Source organism: Dipodomys merriami, unplaced genomic scaffold, assembly GCF_024711535.1.
Source record: "Dipodomys merriami isolate MVZ:Mamm:240054 unplaced genomic scaffold, mDipMer1.0.p SCAF_51, whole genome shotgun sequence".
NCBI classification, from domain to species: Eukaryota; Metazoa; Chordata; class Mammalia; order Rodentia; family Heteromyidae; genus Dipodomys; species Dipodomys merriami.
Genome location: NW_027206080.1, coordinates 7,125,045 through 7,137,915, shown reverse-complemented (window position 1 = coordinate 7,137,915; position 12,871 = coordinate 7,125,045). Strand labels below are relative to the sequence as shown.

The 12,871-nt window shown below is 45.9% G+C and overlaps 1 protein-coding gene across 2 annotated transcripts in view; it reads right to left on the bottom strand.

Moving 5' to 3' along the window:
- The window catches only part of Jcad (junctional cadherin 5 associated), a 96,886-nt gene that overhangs the window by 17,280 nt on the left and 66,735 nt on the right, over positions 1–12,871 (bottom strand). For both annotated transcript variants that reach the window (XM_069998220.1, XM_069998219.1), the window contains exon 2: positions 10,864–11,204. In XM_069998220.1, the coding sequence (XP_069854321.1) occupies positions 10,864–11,144 (281 nt within the window). In that variant the 5' untranslated portion in view covers positions 11,145–11,204. The remainder of the gene's footprint in view (positions 1–10,863; positions 11,205–12,871) is intronic.

Genomic DNA, 12,871 nt, shown 5'->3' with positions numbered 1-12,871 from the left:
TGTGTTTTCAACTCTTGGGGTTTTGAATGCTTGGCAGACCACTGCTTACATTGGAGGTCTACAAAGAACTCATTTTGGACATCATCGTGCTGGCCTTGTTGCCCACCCCACTGAGGGGGACCAGCCCTGCAGCGCCGCTGCGTCAGCCCTTCCCTCAGGGACCCTAAATGGCTGCCCGCCCGCATGAGGAAACCTGTAGGAGGCACTCCACAGTCAGAATCTACTGGCTGTGGGTTATCAGACTTCAAAGAAAGCCTAGGGCAAGACTTAACAACTGCAAGTTAATGAGACATTGCAATTATCATAGACTCAACTGGAAGAGGGTAAGAGAAAGCATGAGGAAGCATGTGGTTGGTTTCTTGCCTCAGAAAACAATCTATTTCCTTTCCTTTATTCTAAGCCAAGGGTGAGCAAGCTGTCTATGTTAGAGGGCTTCACTCAGGGCCACCCTTCCTCTGCAGTCATCCAGACACTCTGGAGGGCCTGAGGTCAGGGAGGAAGTCCACTGTGGCTTTCACTCATTCACTCCAGTGATATTCCTACAGTGCACATGTTGTGCTTGGAGTACTGGATGGACCCCTGAGGTGCTGTTTCTGCATATACGTGCGATGGGCAGACCCCAAAGAAGGCTAAAAATGGTACACATAGGGTAAGGATATAAACTCCCTGTGACTTCCTACAGAGATAATGTGGCTAACGAAAATGTGCACCAGGCAGGGAATGTGGCTTAGTGGCATCGTGCTTGCATGAGACCCTGGGTTCAACTCCTCGGTACCACAAAAGCGTTAAATACAATTAATAAAAAGGGGAAAACGTATTAGCACCTCTATTTCATCTAGATGATCCAAAAATGGCTAAGTATTCTGAGTTAGAAAAATTTTTCCCCATTTGTGCAAAATACCCAAATCCCAGAATGCAGATCATCTGGGAAAGTTTAAACATTCTATTTCAAAATATAGTCCATGTGACCTAGAAAACTACACAAAGCGCTTACTGAACAAGTAAGTGTGCCCAGTCTTGTATGCAGTTTGAGTTAGGCTGAGAGAGGCATGAATGGACCCCCAGTGGGGAGAGCTCTGCTTGACTTCTCCCGCAAACAGCTTATCACACATGGATATTCCGGCAGCCCCCATACCTGGCATACCCAGGCTTTACCCTACCTCTAGAAAGCATGTTACCTCACACCGCTTCAGAGCCAAGAATACATTTTCTTCTACTTTTGAGAAAATAAGGTGAGATCATTTTTTTTCCTTTAAAAAAAATGAAGCACTCACAAGGAGAAATTTCACATTAACTTGCTGAACGCACTGATGTGGGGTAGAAAAAAAAAGCGACAAGCAAAGCAGATCAACTGAACTGTGGCGTCTATGAGACCAGCAGGGTCTCTATCTAGAACTCTCTCTGGATGGAGGTGAGGCGGGAGTCAGACTTGCTAACTGCTCCACGACTTTCACTGGGAAGAATGAAATCCTCTCCATAAAGTCTTTGATGTATAAATATGTAAAAATCATGTCTCAAGAAAATTGGCAAACACACAAACTCACTCACTGAATCTATGAATAAAAGATGATTAAAAGGGGAAAGTTAGGAGAAAGTTCTGACAGTTCATTTAACTTGTCTTCAACCAAACAGAAAATACTATCATTCTTTAATTTTTACTTTTTAGTACTATTTACAGTGCTAGGAATTGACTGTAGGGTCTCACACGTGCTAAATAAGCATTCTACCACTGAGCTACATCTCCAGCTCTGCCCTTCTTTTCAAAAGTAAATGTCTCCGGGTTAGAAATTTAGCTCAGTGGAAGAACACTTTTCTAGCAAGTGCAAGGCCTTGATTTAGGCCCTCAGGTCTGAGAAAAAAGAAAAAGTAGAAGCCTCATACTTAAAAACGGAAATATCTGAGATAGCTTTCAAGTGTTGCACACTCTAGTAAGACGATTTTCTCCATCAATTCCAGGACTCTTATGAGATGCACCAAGTTGTGCAAGAGCTGTGCCCAGCAGCCTGGAGTCCAGGATAGAAGCAAAATGAGAAACTGAGTAAAGGCTTGTTGCTGCCAGATTGATTAGGGTATCTGTGGGAAAAGAGCACAAACGTTGCATTTGTTTCTTTCTAGGAACCCAAATTTGGACATAGTCATCCTTCAGATAGCTCCAACGTCAGGCTAATGGCCTTCACTGTATAGGACAAGGTCAGGATGGGAAGATACCATTAAAGTCATGTATTTACTGGTGCAATGTTTCCCTCCAGGCCCTCATGTCTATAGCCTAAGCAAGCAGATGCCTGCCGCTGGAGGCTATCTTCATACTCTGGTGTTACATTCTGCAAGTTGGGATGGCTGGAGCACTCTGACCCCAGACTGTTTTTTCAAAGCCATCCTCCTTCCAGAAGGGTTGGTCATTGATAAACAACTGGATAAGATGAGCAGAAAAGTTATAGTACCACTTGAAGCTCCACATACTCCTCTCAGGAGCTGCTTTCTTCTCTCAATCACCACAGCAGAAGGAGCTGTAGGCATCTCTTTAGAGTGACTCAAATTCACCAGCAGGATCAGGAGCCTGATAAGCCACTGTGATAGCTCAGCCAGAAGCCTCAGTTCCATTTCTCAGAACACCCAGCATTCCAAGGGCTCCTCAATATACCACACTGTGCAAATAACCCTCTGACATGGGGTAGCAAATAGGCTAACTTTAGAAAGGGGAAATAGGAAGTCAGAATAAAATTAAGACTGAAGTGTAAAGGTTAGCATGAATTAAAGATCAGCCGGACAACGGGGAATATTACTATGCAGCCAACACACTTGGAACAAGAATTGTAGGTTGCATTGGCAAAGTTGTAACTAAAAGATTCCTGAATGCCTGGTCAGGCTGCTACCGTGCTGTTATGCCTACTTTCACAATGTCACATTACATGACTGCAGATGACAGAGTGCTGGTTAGTTGAGTGCCTGGTAGTCTATTTTGGGATGTCTTCTTTTTTTAGTTAAGATCAATACTCAAACTTAATAATGGGTCTGTAACAAAAAGTAAAATATGTTTTATGGTCTTCTAAATGACACTAAGTGTAGACACGTAGATGTGGGAACAGGAAATCAAAAGCAGTCATACTGCCAATGTACATAAGGGTAAATGGTGGGATTCATTCTGGAAAAACCTCAGCTAATGCTACCTGGACCAGAGTCTCTGAAGTCACAGTTGCTTAGCTTGGACCCCCCAGAGTGTGGGTTCCATGAGATCAGCACAGATGGGAAACAGCCTCTCCTGCCGCACCAGCTTGCTCTGCCACAATGCCATGATGTTTAAAAACTGACAGTTAGAAGTAGACCTGCAATGGTCTTGTGGGTGCTGAGTTTCCTGAATCATCTATGCAAGGTCCAGTAGAGACCTTTTAGACTAGCAAGGATCCACTAAGGAGGCCCCACCTCAGGGAGTAGGGTTTGTAATTAGTCCACACTTTTTATATTCCACTACATATACTACTAGTGCTCACATGAAAGACTCGGCCATCTTAGATACTGTGGTGATAATTGTAACAGTGCAGGAAGAGGCAACCCTGATACCCAAATCTAAAATGTTCCAAAGTCTGAAATGTTTCTGGACTTCTAGATTAAAGACATTCAACCGGTAAACCTTGCCAATATTCCCAGGTCTCCACTCCCCAAGTCTGAAATACTGACCAAATCAAGGATTTTGGAAAAGGGATAGTCAACCTTTTCAGTGTATCTAACAAAATCAGGACCAGAGAAACACTCCTTGAAGAAGATATTTCCTTTCCTCCTTTTCTTTCATGCAGAGCTGGGGAAGGAACCCAGGGCTTCAGGCATGCTAGGCAAGCAGTCAAAGCCTCACCCCTCTGCCAGCCCTGTCCTGAAGTAGGTGCTTGGGAAGTTGCGCCTTATTCCCATGGACTATAGCAAACATTCCTAGAGAGAGGTGGCAGGAAAGGTAAAATTCACATAAAAGGAGGATTTACAATGGAAATACGTGGGAAAAATTATATTAAGTGAAGTAAGCCAGGCCCAAAGAAACATAGGTTCCATGGTGTCCCTTGTTTGCAATAACTAATATATGTCTAGGACAAGCAGAAAAGGTTAAAAGTTATGTACATTTGACAATATAAGATGTTGATAAGCAAAATAAACCCCAAGATAGGGACACAAGTGTTTTTTTTTCTTTCTTGATAGTGTGTAACGAATTTATAATGGACTATGTGATTTTTTTTGTTTCTTTTGTTTGTTCTTCCCCACATATAACCCCTGTTTGCACTGGTATTTGATTCCGGTGTCCTGCATCTTGTATATACATTTTGCTAACTTGGGGAGGGGAAGGGAAATAACAAAATGCTGAAAAAAGGATACAGGATGACCCATTGTAACAATGATATGAACTAGACACTATGTTGAAAATGAACTTTACAACTTTGGGTAGGGGGAGGAGTTGGGGAGGTGGGGAAGGAAGGGATGGTAGGGGAAAAACAAAGGAGGAGACCACAGCTTAATAGGAAATGTACATATGACCTTATTCATGTAACTGTAACCCATCTGTACCGTATTTTACAATTAAAAAAAACATAGATATGTATAAAAAGGAGGATTTACAATCTGTATTAAGAAGGGTCTTGGTGGAGAAGAAAAAGAATACAGTGACCTGGTGGGTAGAAGTTGGTGGATGAATGAAGATCCACAGAAGGTCAATCTGTGCACTGGGCTGTTCTCAGTGGAGAGCACTGGAAACCCTGTGGCTTTTGAGGAACAACCTTCCAATGAATGCACTTGACCACAGAAGAATGCCTGCTTTACAGATCTCCTACCACCTTTCACCCATGTCTGATATGGAAATAAGTTCACTCATTTTACTGACCAAACTCTCAAGGACACACTGATGAGCTTGAATTTAAAAGCAAGAAAACACTTGAGTTCTTGTCCCAGAAGCAGCCCCCCCGCCCCATATGTTCGTATCCACATAAAGATTTCACCAGAAGAAGGAATCTCACACACCATCACAACTGAAGGACACACTCAGGCCCACAGGAAAGCCGATCCTCAGGGAGGTACTGCCAATATAGGTCCCCACCTGAGCCACTAGGTGAGGCTAAAAGTAGGGCCAGGGCTGGGAAGGTGGCTCAGTGGTAGAGCGCTTGCCTTGCATGCACGAGGCCCTGGGTTCGATTCCTCAGCACCACATAAGCAGAAAAAAAACAGAAGTTGCGCTGTGGTTCAAGTGGTAGAGTGCCAGCCTTGAGCTGAAGAGCTGAGGGACAGCGCCCAGGCCCAGAGTTCAGGCCCACGACCGGACCGCCCCCCCCAAAAAAAATAAATAAAAGTAGGGCCAGTTCTGCTTTTGTGGCATCTCAGTGCTTGGTAGTTGGAACTGTATTTGACAGGCTGTTAGTCACCTCTGCCACCTTATTTCCCAGCTTTGAAAGAACATGTTTAAAAGAGACAGTAGAAGTAGAATCTGAATAAGACCTGACAGAGTCCATGAAGCTGCAGCTCACCCTGAGGAGGGCTGCTCCACGTGAACAGGACAGCCAAGGCTGGAGCACAGGACCACCCAGTGGCTCTGGCATCATACTGTACCACGGGGAACAGAGCAGCAACACTGCCAGGAGTGAGGAGCCTCTGCTGTGGTAACCTAAGCACCAACACCACAGCATTTTGACTATGCCTTTCTCTGCCTCCAGTGTGGAGAGGATGGAGATGATCTGGCCTTTTGAGTTTGGTGGAGAACTTACCACAGTCTCTAACCCCCTCAAACACACATACACACAAACTTGTTTGTAGCTATTACTGCCATTACCCATCCAAGTATAGTAATGCTGACACTCTTTTGCTCGCACCATAGGGAAGGAGGTGCAGGTGAGCACACAGGACAGGACAGGAGAGCTGAGTGGTTGTCTGGATGTGATGTTATTTTAGGTCAGCCTTGTCTTTGGCTAAGTTGTAATCAATAGGCCTTCACAATCACAGGAAGTGATGATGATCTGACCCACGATCTTCACAAGACACTGCCCCTCCCCAGGAATGGCCTGTCTCTAAGGAAGAGCCTACGCCCGTTTCCACCATGATGCTGTAGAAGAAACCAATATTTAGGTTATTAGAACAAAACAGGAAGAGCAAGCTCCCATCTGTTTGTTCTCATGCAAATCTAACAGTTTTTGTAAAGCGGATTATTTCAAGATTTTTCGACTTTCTCTTTAACATAGCTATCAAATTTTTTTAAGGTAACCTATTTGTGCTGGTATATAGTCCATTCAGTGCCACAGTACATATTAAAACCCAATCCACACTGGCTTCTCACTTCCTTCTCTCATTTCTGCTCTATTAGCATGTCCACTTATTCACTTATTTAGTCAATGAATATTTATAGAAGGTCTTTGTGCCCCTGACCCTCTGCTCTTTGAACATTAGGCTCAGAATAGGGAGGAGTAGGGGAGGTAGCCACTAGGAAGCCTACATGAGAGTCTGAGGGCCGTACAGAGCCTGAGGTCAGTGCCTCACCACCCTATGGCCCCATGCCTGGCATATGACAGTTCATCCACTACATCTCCAGTCTAGCCTCTAGTTCTTCATCAATGGTTCAGAGACTGTCATCTTACTCTGTTGGAGCCCGTGGATTGCAGCTGTCTTTGAGGAGGGCTATTCCAGGTAACAGGACAGACATGGCTGTGGCACCTGCATGATATGATGCTCATGTCATCCAGTGGCTCTGACTTCTCACCGAACCAACAGAGAACAGGAGCATTAGGCCTGTGACTCCCATGCTTACTGGTTGCTGTCTCTCGGGTGAGTATTTTTCCCAGTCTCCAGCCTTCCCACCAACAAGGTTCTTCTAGGACATCATGGCAGCCAAAACACGATGAGTGAGAGGTCTGCTCTCATTCTGCAGAGACCGCCTCAGTTCTGTGTTTCTGGAAGTCTGTGCTCCAAGAATCCAACCTGCTTCTTATTGGGAAAAGCTGATGAGAATAAAAGCCACATGAAAGCATTTGCCACAGAGAACAGGGATCCAGATGCTTCTGGAAAGTTATGCTGCTTCTGAACAAGAATAAAGATGCCCAAGGAGATAGGAAAACAGGAGGCCTGACCCTTGTGCTCAGGAACACATGATATCAGGAATCCACACTTCCCTCATAAAAGTCCAAGAGGACAATGCCTGGCACTTAGCTAAGAGTATGGGTTTATAATTCTGTAAAGAGAAAGAAACAGATGTTAAACTTGAAGCATTCCTTTTTTGGAAAACCATTATGAGCAGTGTATGATTTGAGAGAAAGTTAAAAAGCCCCTGCAAACAGACTGTTTACCATATCCAGTAGCACCATGGGGAATGGATGTTTATTCATCTGATAAAAACCTCCCAAGATGAGGGCCCCAAGCCACCACATCAGAGACTCACCCAGTTTGCTAAGTCTTTAATTAGCCACCACAGCCGCTGATGGTGAGGGATAATTATGCGTTCTTCTCATGGTTAACAAACTTTTTTTTTTTTAACCAGAATTCCTGGGGTGAAGTGAAGAGAAGCCTGCTATGGTATGATTTCAGAACCAAATCCCAACTATGTCAAGTTATTTTACAGCTTCCTCCGATTATATATTGTTTCACAGGAAACACATTAAGGAAATGTGAGTGCCTGATAACAGCCTTTACCATCTGAGTGGGAGCTGAGCGTTACTCAGTTATGGCGCCTGCACTGGCGGCGTGCAGGGTTCTCCACGTACAAACACTCAGCTTTCCTGCGGCCACTTTCCCTTAACCTCCACATGGGCACGTGTGTGTGTGTCGGTCGGGGCATGCGTGCCGTCAAGCAAACTTTGGACGGGGGCCTGTGAGTCTTTTCTGTACCACATAAATGACTTTTCATGCAAAACCCACTGGTACCTTTATGGCCTCAGGGTGTTGACAGTGAATGACCAGGGGTGTATTACAATGCAGATCAACTCTTCATAAGACAAGTGCTTTAAATAGGGGAAAATGCCATGTCTTTAGGATTGCTCAATGATTGGTTTGAGATGAGAGAAAACAACATGTCTTGGGGTGCATGGTCAGCACCCCGTGGCCTGGAAACTTATCATCTTCCAAAGCTGATGTGGGCAAAGCTACAGCACCTATGTTTTCCCAATCCCTCCTTCCCATCCCTGTGACTCTCTCCAGCAAGGCTAAAGCACCTAGAAGCTTCAATCCATTCATTCTTTACCTGCAAACTAAGCAGAGAGACATGCGTGGGTAGTGAGCTATCTGATCTAACACTAAACCTTCATGAAGGGCGGCTACTGTCAGTGGAGGGAAGGGATCTACAGAAAAGAGGCATAGGAGTGAAGGCCAAGATGGCTGACAAAGAGGAACAGAGGTAAGTATACCCCCCACCTCGGACTGACTAGACGAAACTAACAGGCTAGCCCCAGCTCTGGCTCTGTCATGCCCAGTCTTCCTGCACTTCCTGCCCATCAAAGCTGCATCTTTATAACAAGCTGTCTTTTCATATGGGTGGGTCTGTTTCTGGTGCACTGAGAATCCACAAAGGAGAAAAATCTTTTCACTCAGAGCTGTTCAGTCCACCAGAAGTTCTGTGGAATCTGGGGCTGTTTCCTTCCCCATGTGTTGGCATACGAGGACAAAGTCATTAACTGGCCACCTCATCCACTCAGCCAGGAGGACAACACTCAGCACGGGACTGGGCCTTACCAGTCAACTTCTCTGCCTCCCGTCGGAGCCAAGTGTTCTGAAATACTCAGCAGGTACCTGGCACTGGAGTGCCAGGATTGATCCAGAGAATTTAATCTAAGGAATGAGTGTTGATGAGGTACAAGATTCTATAACAGAAATTAACCAGGGCCAGAGATGAAGTAAGACATGGGACTGGCCTTCAGGAGGCTGACAATCCTAGAGACCTACAGAAAAATGTTAGAAGTGCTAGACGAGAGAGATTTCCATGGAAAACACCTGAAGAAGCAGAGTTCCCTACAGCAAATGGGCAGAAGACAGAGAGAGGCCGAGGAAAGGCTGTTTGGTGGGGCCTGAGGAAGGTGACGGGGAAGCCTTCTGGATTTGAGTCCATGATGCTGTATGCAGATGTCATACAATGAGATGTCAGCAAATGAGGCAACAGGTATGCTGCACAATTGGTGACACAACATAGCTGAAGTTCCAGTCAAGCCCTAGGTCATGGCCAACACCACCTTGTGTTGGGTAATCCTTCCGACAGTGTCCACAGAGAAACAAGACTCTAAACTCTAGGTTTGGCAGCAAATATTTCTTCTAGAGCTCCTCAGATATGAAAGGACATGGCCATACCTGCCAGGGGAGAGTGGCGACAAGGAAGTGGGAAGAGAGTCTAGCACTGGGTGGCTGGAAGACAAACTCACATAACTGAGACCCTTTCAAACTAGAAGCTTCTTCGTACAGAGAGTCTGTGTGCTGGCCTAGTCCTTCTGCGGGGTAGCATCCGCTGGCATCTAGCAGCACAGGGCTTGGAGCTAAGCTAGGCTTCCTCTTAGGGCCTACACCAAGTGCGAGGCCTGAACGCTGCCGCCTGAATGCTGGCATTAGAAAAGCCTCGTAACTTGTCCCAGTCCTCTGATGGCTTGGAGATAGGAGTCACCAGCCCAGCAGGGTCACCGTGTAGGATGGGACAGGCAGCAAGACCACAGCTGTACTTGTCAAGTGACTGAGGCTGGGGACTGGCAGATCCAGAATTCATGTGAGTCATGATGTGGTTGGTCTGTCATATTTATTCATTTACATTGTTTAGAGTTATTAATCATTTGGCACCTATTTATTTCCTCTCAAAACACTTTTTCCTCAGACCTTTCTCCCCTGTATTTCCTGTGCCCCTTTCTGGTTATACCTGGCTACATGCTCAATCTACTTGAGTGCTTTCTCACAATGTAGTATAAAAGACAATCACAGTTTTATGCAAGAATGACAGAGATTTCCTTCAAATGAACCTGTTTAAAGAGAATTTCAGAGCTCCTGTCCCAGGCTCCTGTCAGTCCATTGTCTTTTCCTGTCCTAAGGAGATACTCCCCCCAGTACCCACCCACATTGGGGCTGATGTGTTTGTACAATAGCAAAACAGGTTTAAAAAAAAAACCTGGTAAAATTGAAAGAATATTAAAGAGGAAATACTTGTTTCCTCACAGATGGTGGGGAAGGCATCCTCCCATTTCAACTCTCTGAAACTCAGAAAATATTGAGATGTACTGATGCGAAAGGCAAAGTAACCAGGTGCTGGAGGCTCATACCTATAATCCTAGCTACTCTGGAGGCTGAGATCTGAGGATCAAGGTTCAAAGCCAAGCCTGGGCAGGAAAGTCCATGAAACTCTTATCTCCAATTAACTACCAGAAAACCAGAAGTGGTGCTGTAGCCCAAAGTAGTAGAGTTCTAGCCTTGAGCAAAAGAGCTCAGAGATAGCACCCAAGCCCTGAGTTTAAGCCCCATCACCAGCGAAGAAGAAAGAGGAGGAGGAGGAGGAGGAAGAGGAGGAGGAGGAGGAGGAGGAAGAGGAGGAGGAGGAGGAAGAAGAAAGGCAAAGTTAGTCTTACTGTGTGTGGGGGCATACAGGAGCTTTACAAAGTTCTAAAGTGATCTCTATGGGAGGTGAATGCACATGAGGGGAGAGAGGAGAAGAGAAGAGGAGCTATTGCTCAGAGCAATAGCATGTCTACAGACCACCGTTTACTGAAAGCTTAGCCAACCCAGTGCTACAGGCTTCAAAAGGATTCCAGATACCACAAAGAACATAGGCATTCCAGTCTCTGACCCCCGACTCCTTCTCCAGATCTACTCATACATAAGAAATTGAGAGCACCTACTTAGGTATAACCCAATGCCAAGTCAGAAATGGTGGACACCATGGGAGCTTACCCTGCCTCAGAAGTCCGAGAAACAGAAGTACTGTGATGCTCCCCGCGGCTTCCGGGCGTGCTGCGGCGGCTCTCCGAGTCACTCACTGGTCTCTTCCCCTGGGAGGTCTGACTGTAGGCAAAGGCTGCAGGATCATCTCCATACCCATTCAGCAGGTCATGTTCTGCTCGAGTCCTGGACCTGGCTTGCCGATGCCCCCTGGGATTATCCTCACGTGGTCTGGGGAGGTCTCGTGATGGTTTGTATCCATGAGAAATCAGGAGATCTTCCACACTGTACATGATGGGCGGGTGTCATCCGAGCTCACTAGATTGGAACCATCATGGTGGCAGAACCTATCACTGAGGAGACAACAACAGAGAATTCCATTTGGGCCTGAAGAACCACAGTTCCCTTTATCCACAGCACAGAGCTCATAGAAAGCTGAGCCACATGGCTCACTTTGAAACCACTCTCCAGGTATCTGCAGAGAAGGGCTGGCCTAGTACCAGTTCCAAGCATGGTGATGGATGTGTGGTTGGCACCCAGGTGACTGCCACTGACCACTCATCTCAACCCAGCAGACCCAAAGATAAACTCAGATGTGCACACTGCAATTACAACTTCATGTTGCTAAAAAGAGAAATTCCCCGTGTACAGTTTCATTGTATCTCACACACCTGCTCCCGAGGGCCACCGCAAGATCTTTAATTAATGCAAAGCCTCAGACCACCTCAGCGGAAGCAATCAGAGGAGCAACTACAAGGGCAGCGCCCAGGATGGCTAGCTAGCAGTTAGGCTTGTAATGAGAAAACAAGCAGTTCTCAGTCAAGCAAACACACACAACCCATAATGTGAGCCAAGAGTTTGCTTTTCCATACAAAATGTTTTCTTTATTTTATCTTGCTCATATTATTGGGGTTTTCTTTGTGCTGATACTGGAGCCTGGCCACTAACCCTTAGCTTTATCACTCAAAGCTAGTGATCTACCACTTGAGCCACTCCTCCACTTTCAGCTTTTTGGTGGTTAATTGAAGGTAAGGACTTCCCTGCCCAAGCTGCCTTTGAACTGCGATCCTCAGATCTTAGCCTCCTGAGTAGCCAGGACTACAGGTATGAGCCACCAGCTCCAGGAATTTTCTGCTTGTTTGTGTGTTGAGACAAGGTCTCTCTCTGTAACTCTGGGACTCGATGTCTCTTGCCTCCACCCCTCCAGTGCTGGAATTCTGGTGTCTGACTCTGCATGAAACTCTTAAGAGTGGAACTTCTTCCAGGTGATTTTTGGGGAAATCTTTCACATCTTTCAGTCTAAGATGTCCACACCCAAATCCTGCCTCTGACCTTCATTGTAGCTTGGCCCAGTGTCAACTCTCTGAAGGCAAGAGACCAAGAAATTAGAAAAGGGGCAGAAGCCCGAAAGTTGCAGGGCAGGAGGCTGCCAGTTCCTTTCTTCTAAGAATGTGAAAGGCAAGCGTAAGTCCTGGCCGACCCCAGCCCCATTTTGCTAGTAGATGGACACAAGAGTCTCTGTGGCCATGGTAAACAATGGCCGTGTGCTTCTTGCCAGTGGGAACTGTCCCTGCTTGGTACACTGTCCTGGTTTATTCTGCCCCTGTGTGGAGCACTGTCCTACCTCACTCTATGTCCCTCATGGGAGCCCAGGAGCAGCACAGCCCTGTGATCAGCTTGGAGAGGATGGCATCTGCAGATCTGTGATCTTCCATCATGTCTCTCCATTGCTTGGAAGGCTGACAAGCTCTGACAGTTGCTGTACTCACAGCAACTTCCTGACAGTAATACTGTATGACTTTCAGGGACCCATGACTGTGTCATTCCTTGCGAGAGGGGTGGGAAATTTGCCTCATGAAATCATTTGGTACATGATGGGACAGATATATATATTTGCTTCTAGTTGGCTGCCACTCAGCCATCTACCTGTATTGGTAATTTTGTAGGGCCTACCAATGATGTTATTAGAAACATCTAAATGGGCCTGGGCAGAAAGAAGGATAACCCACTCCTGCCCTAC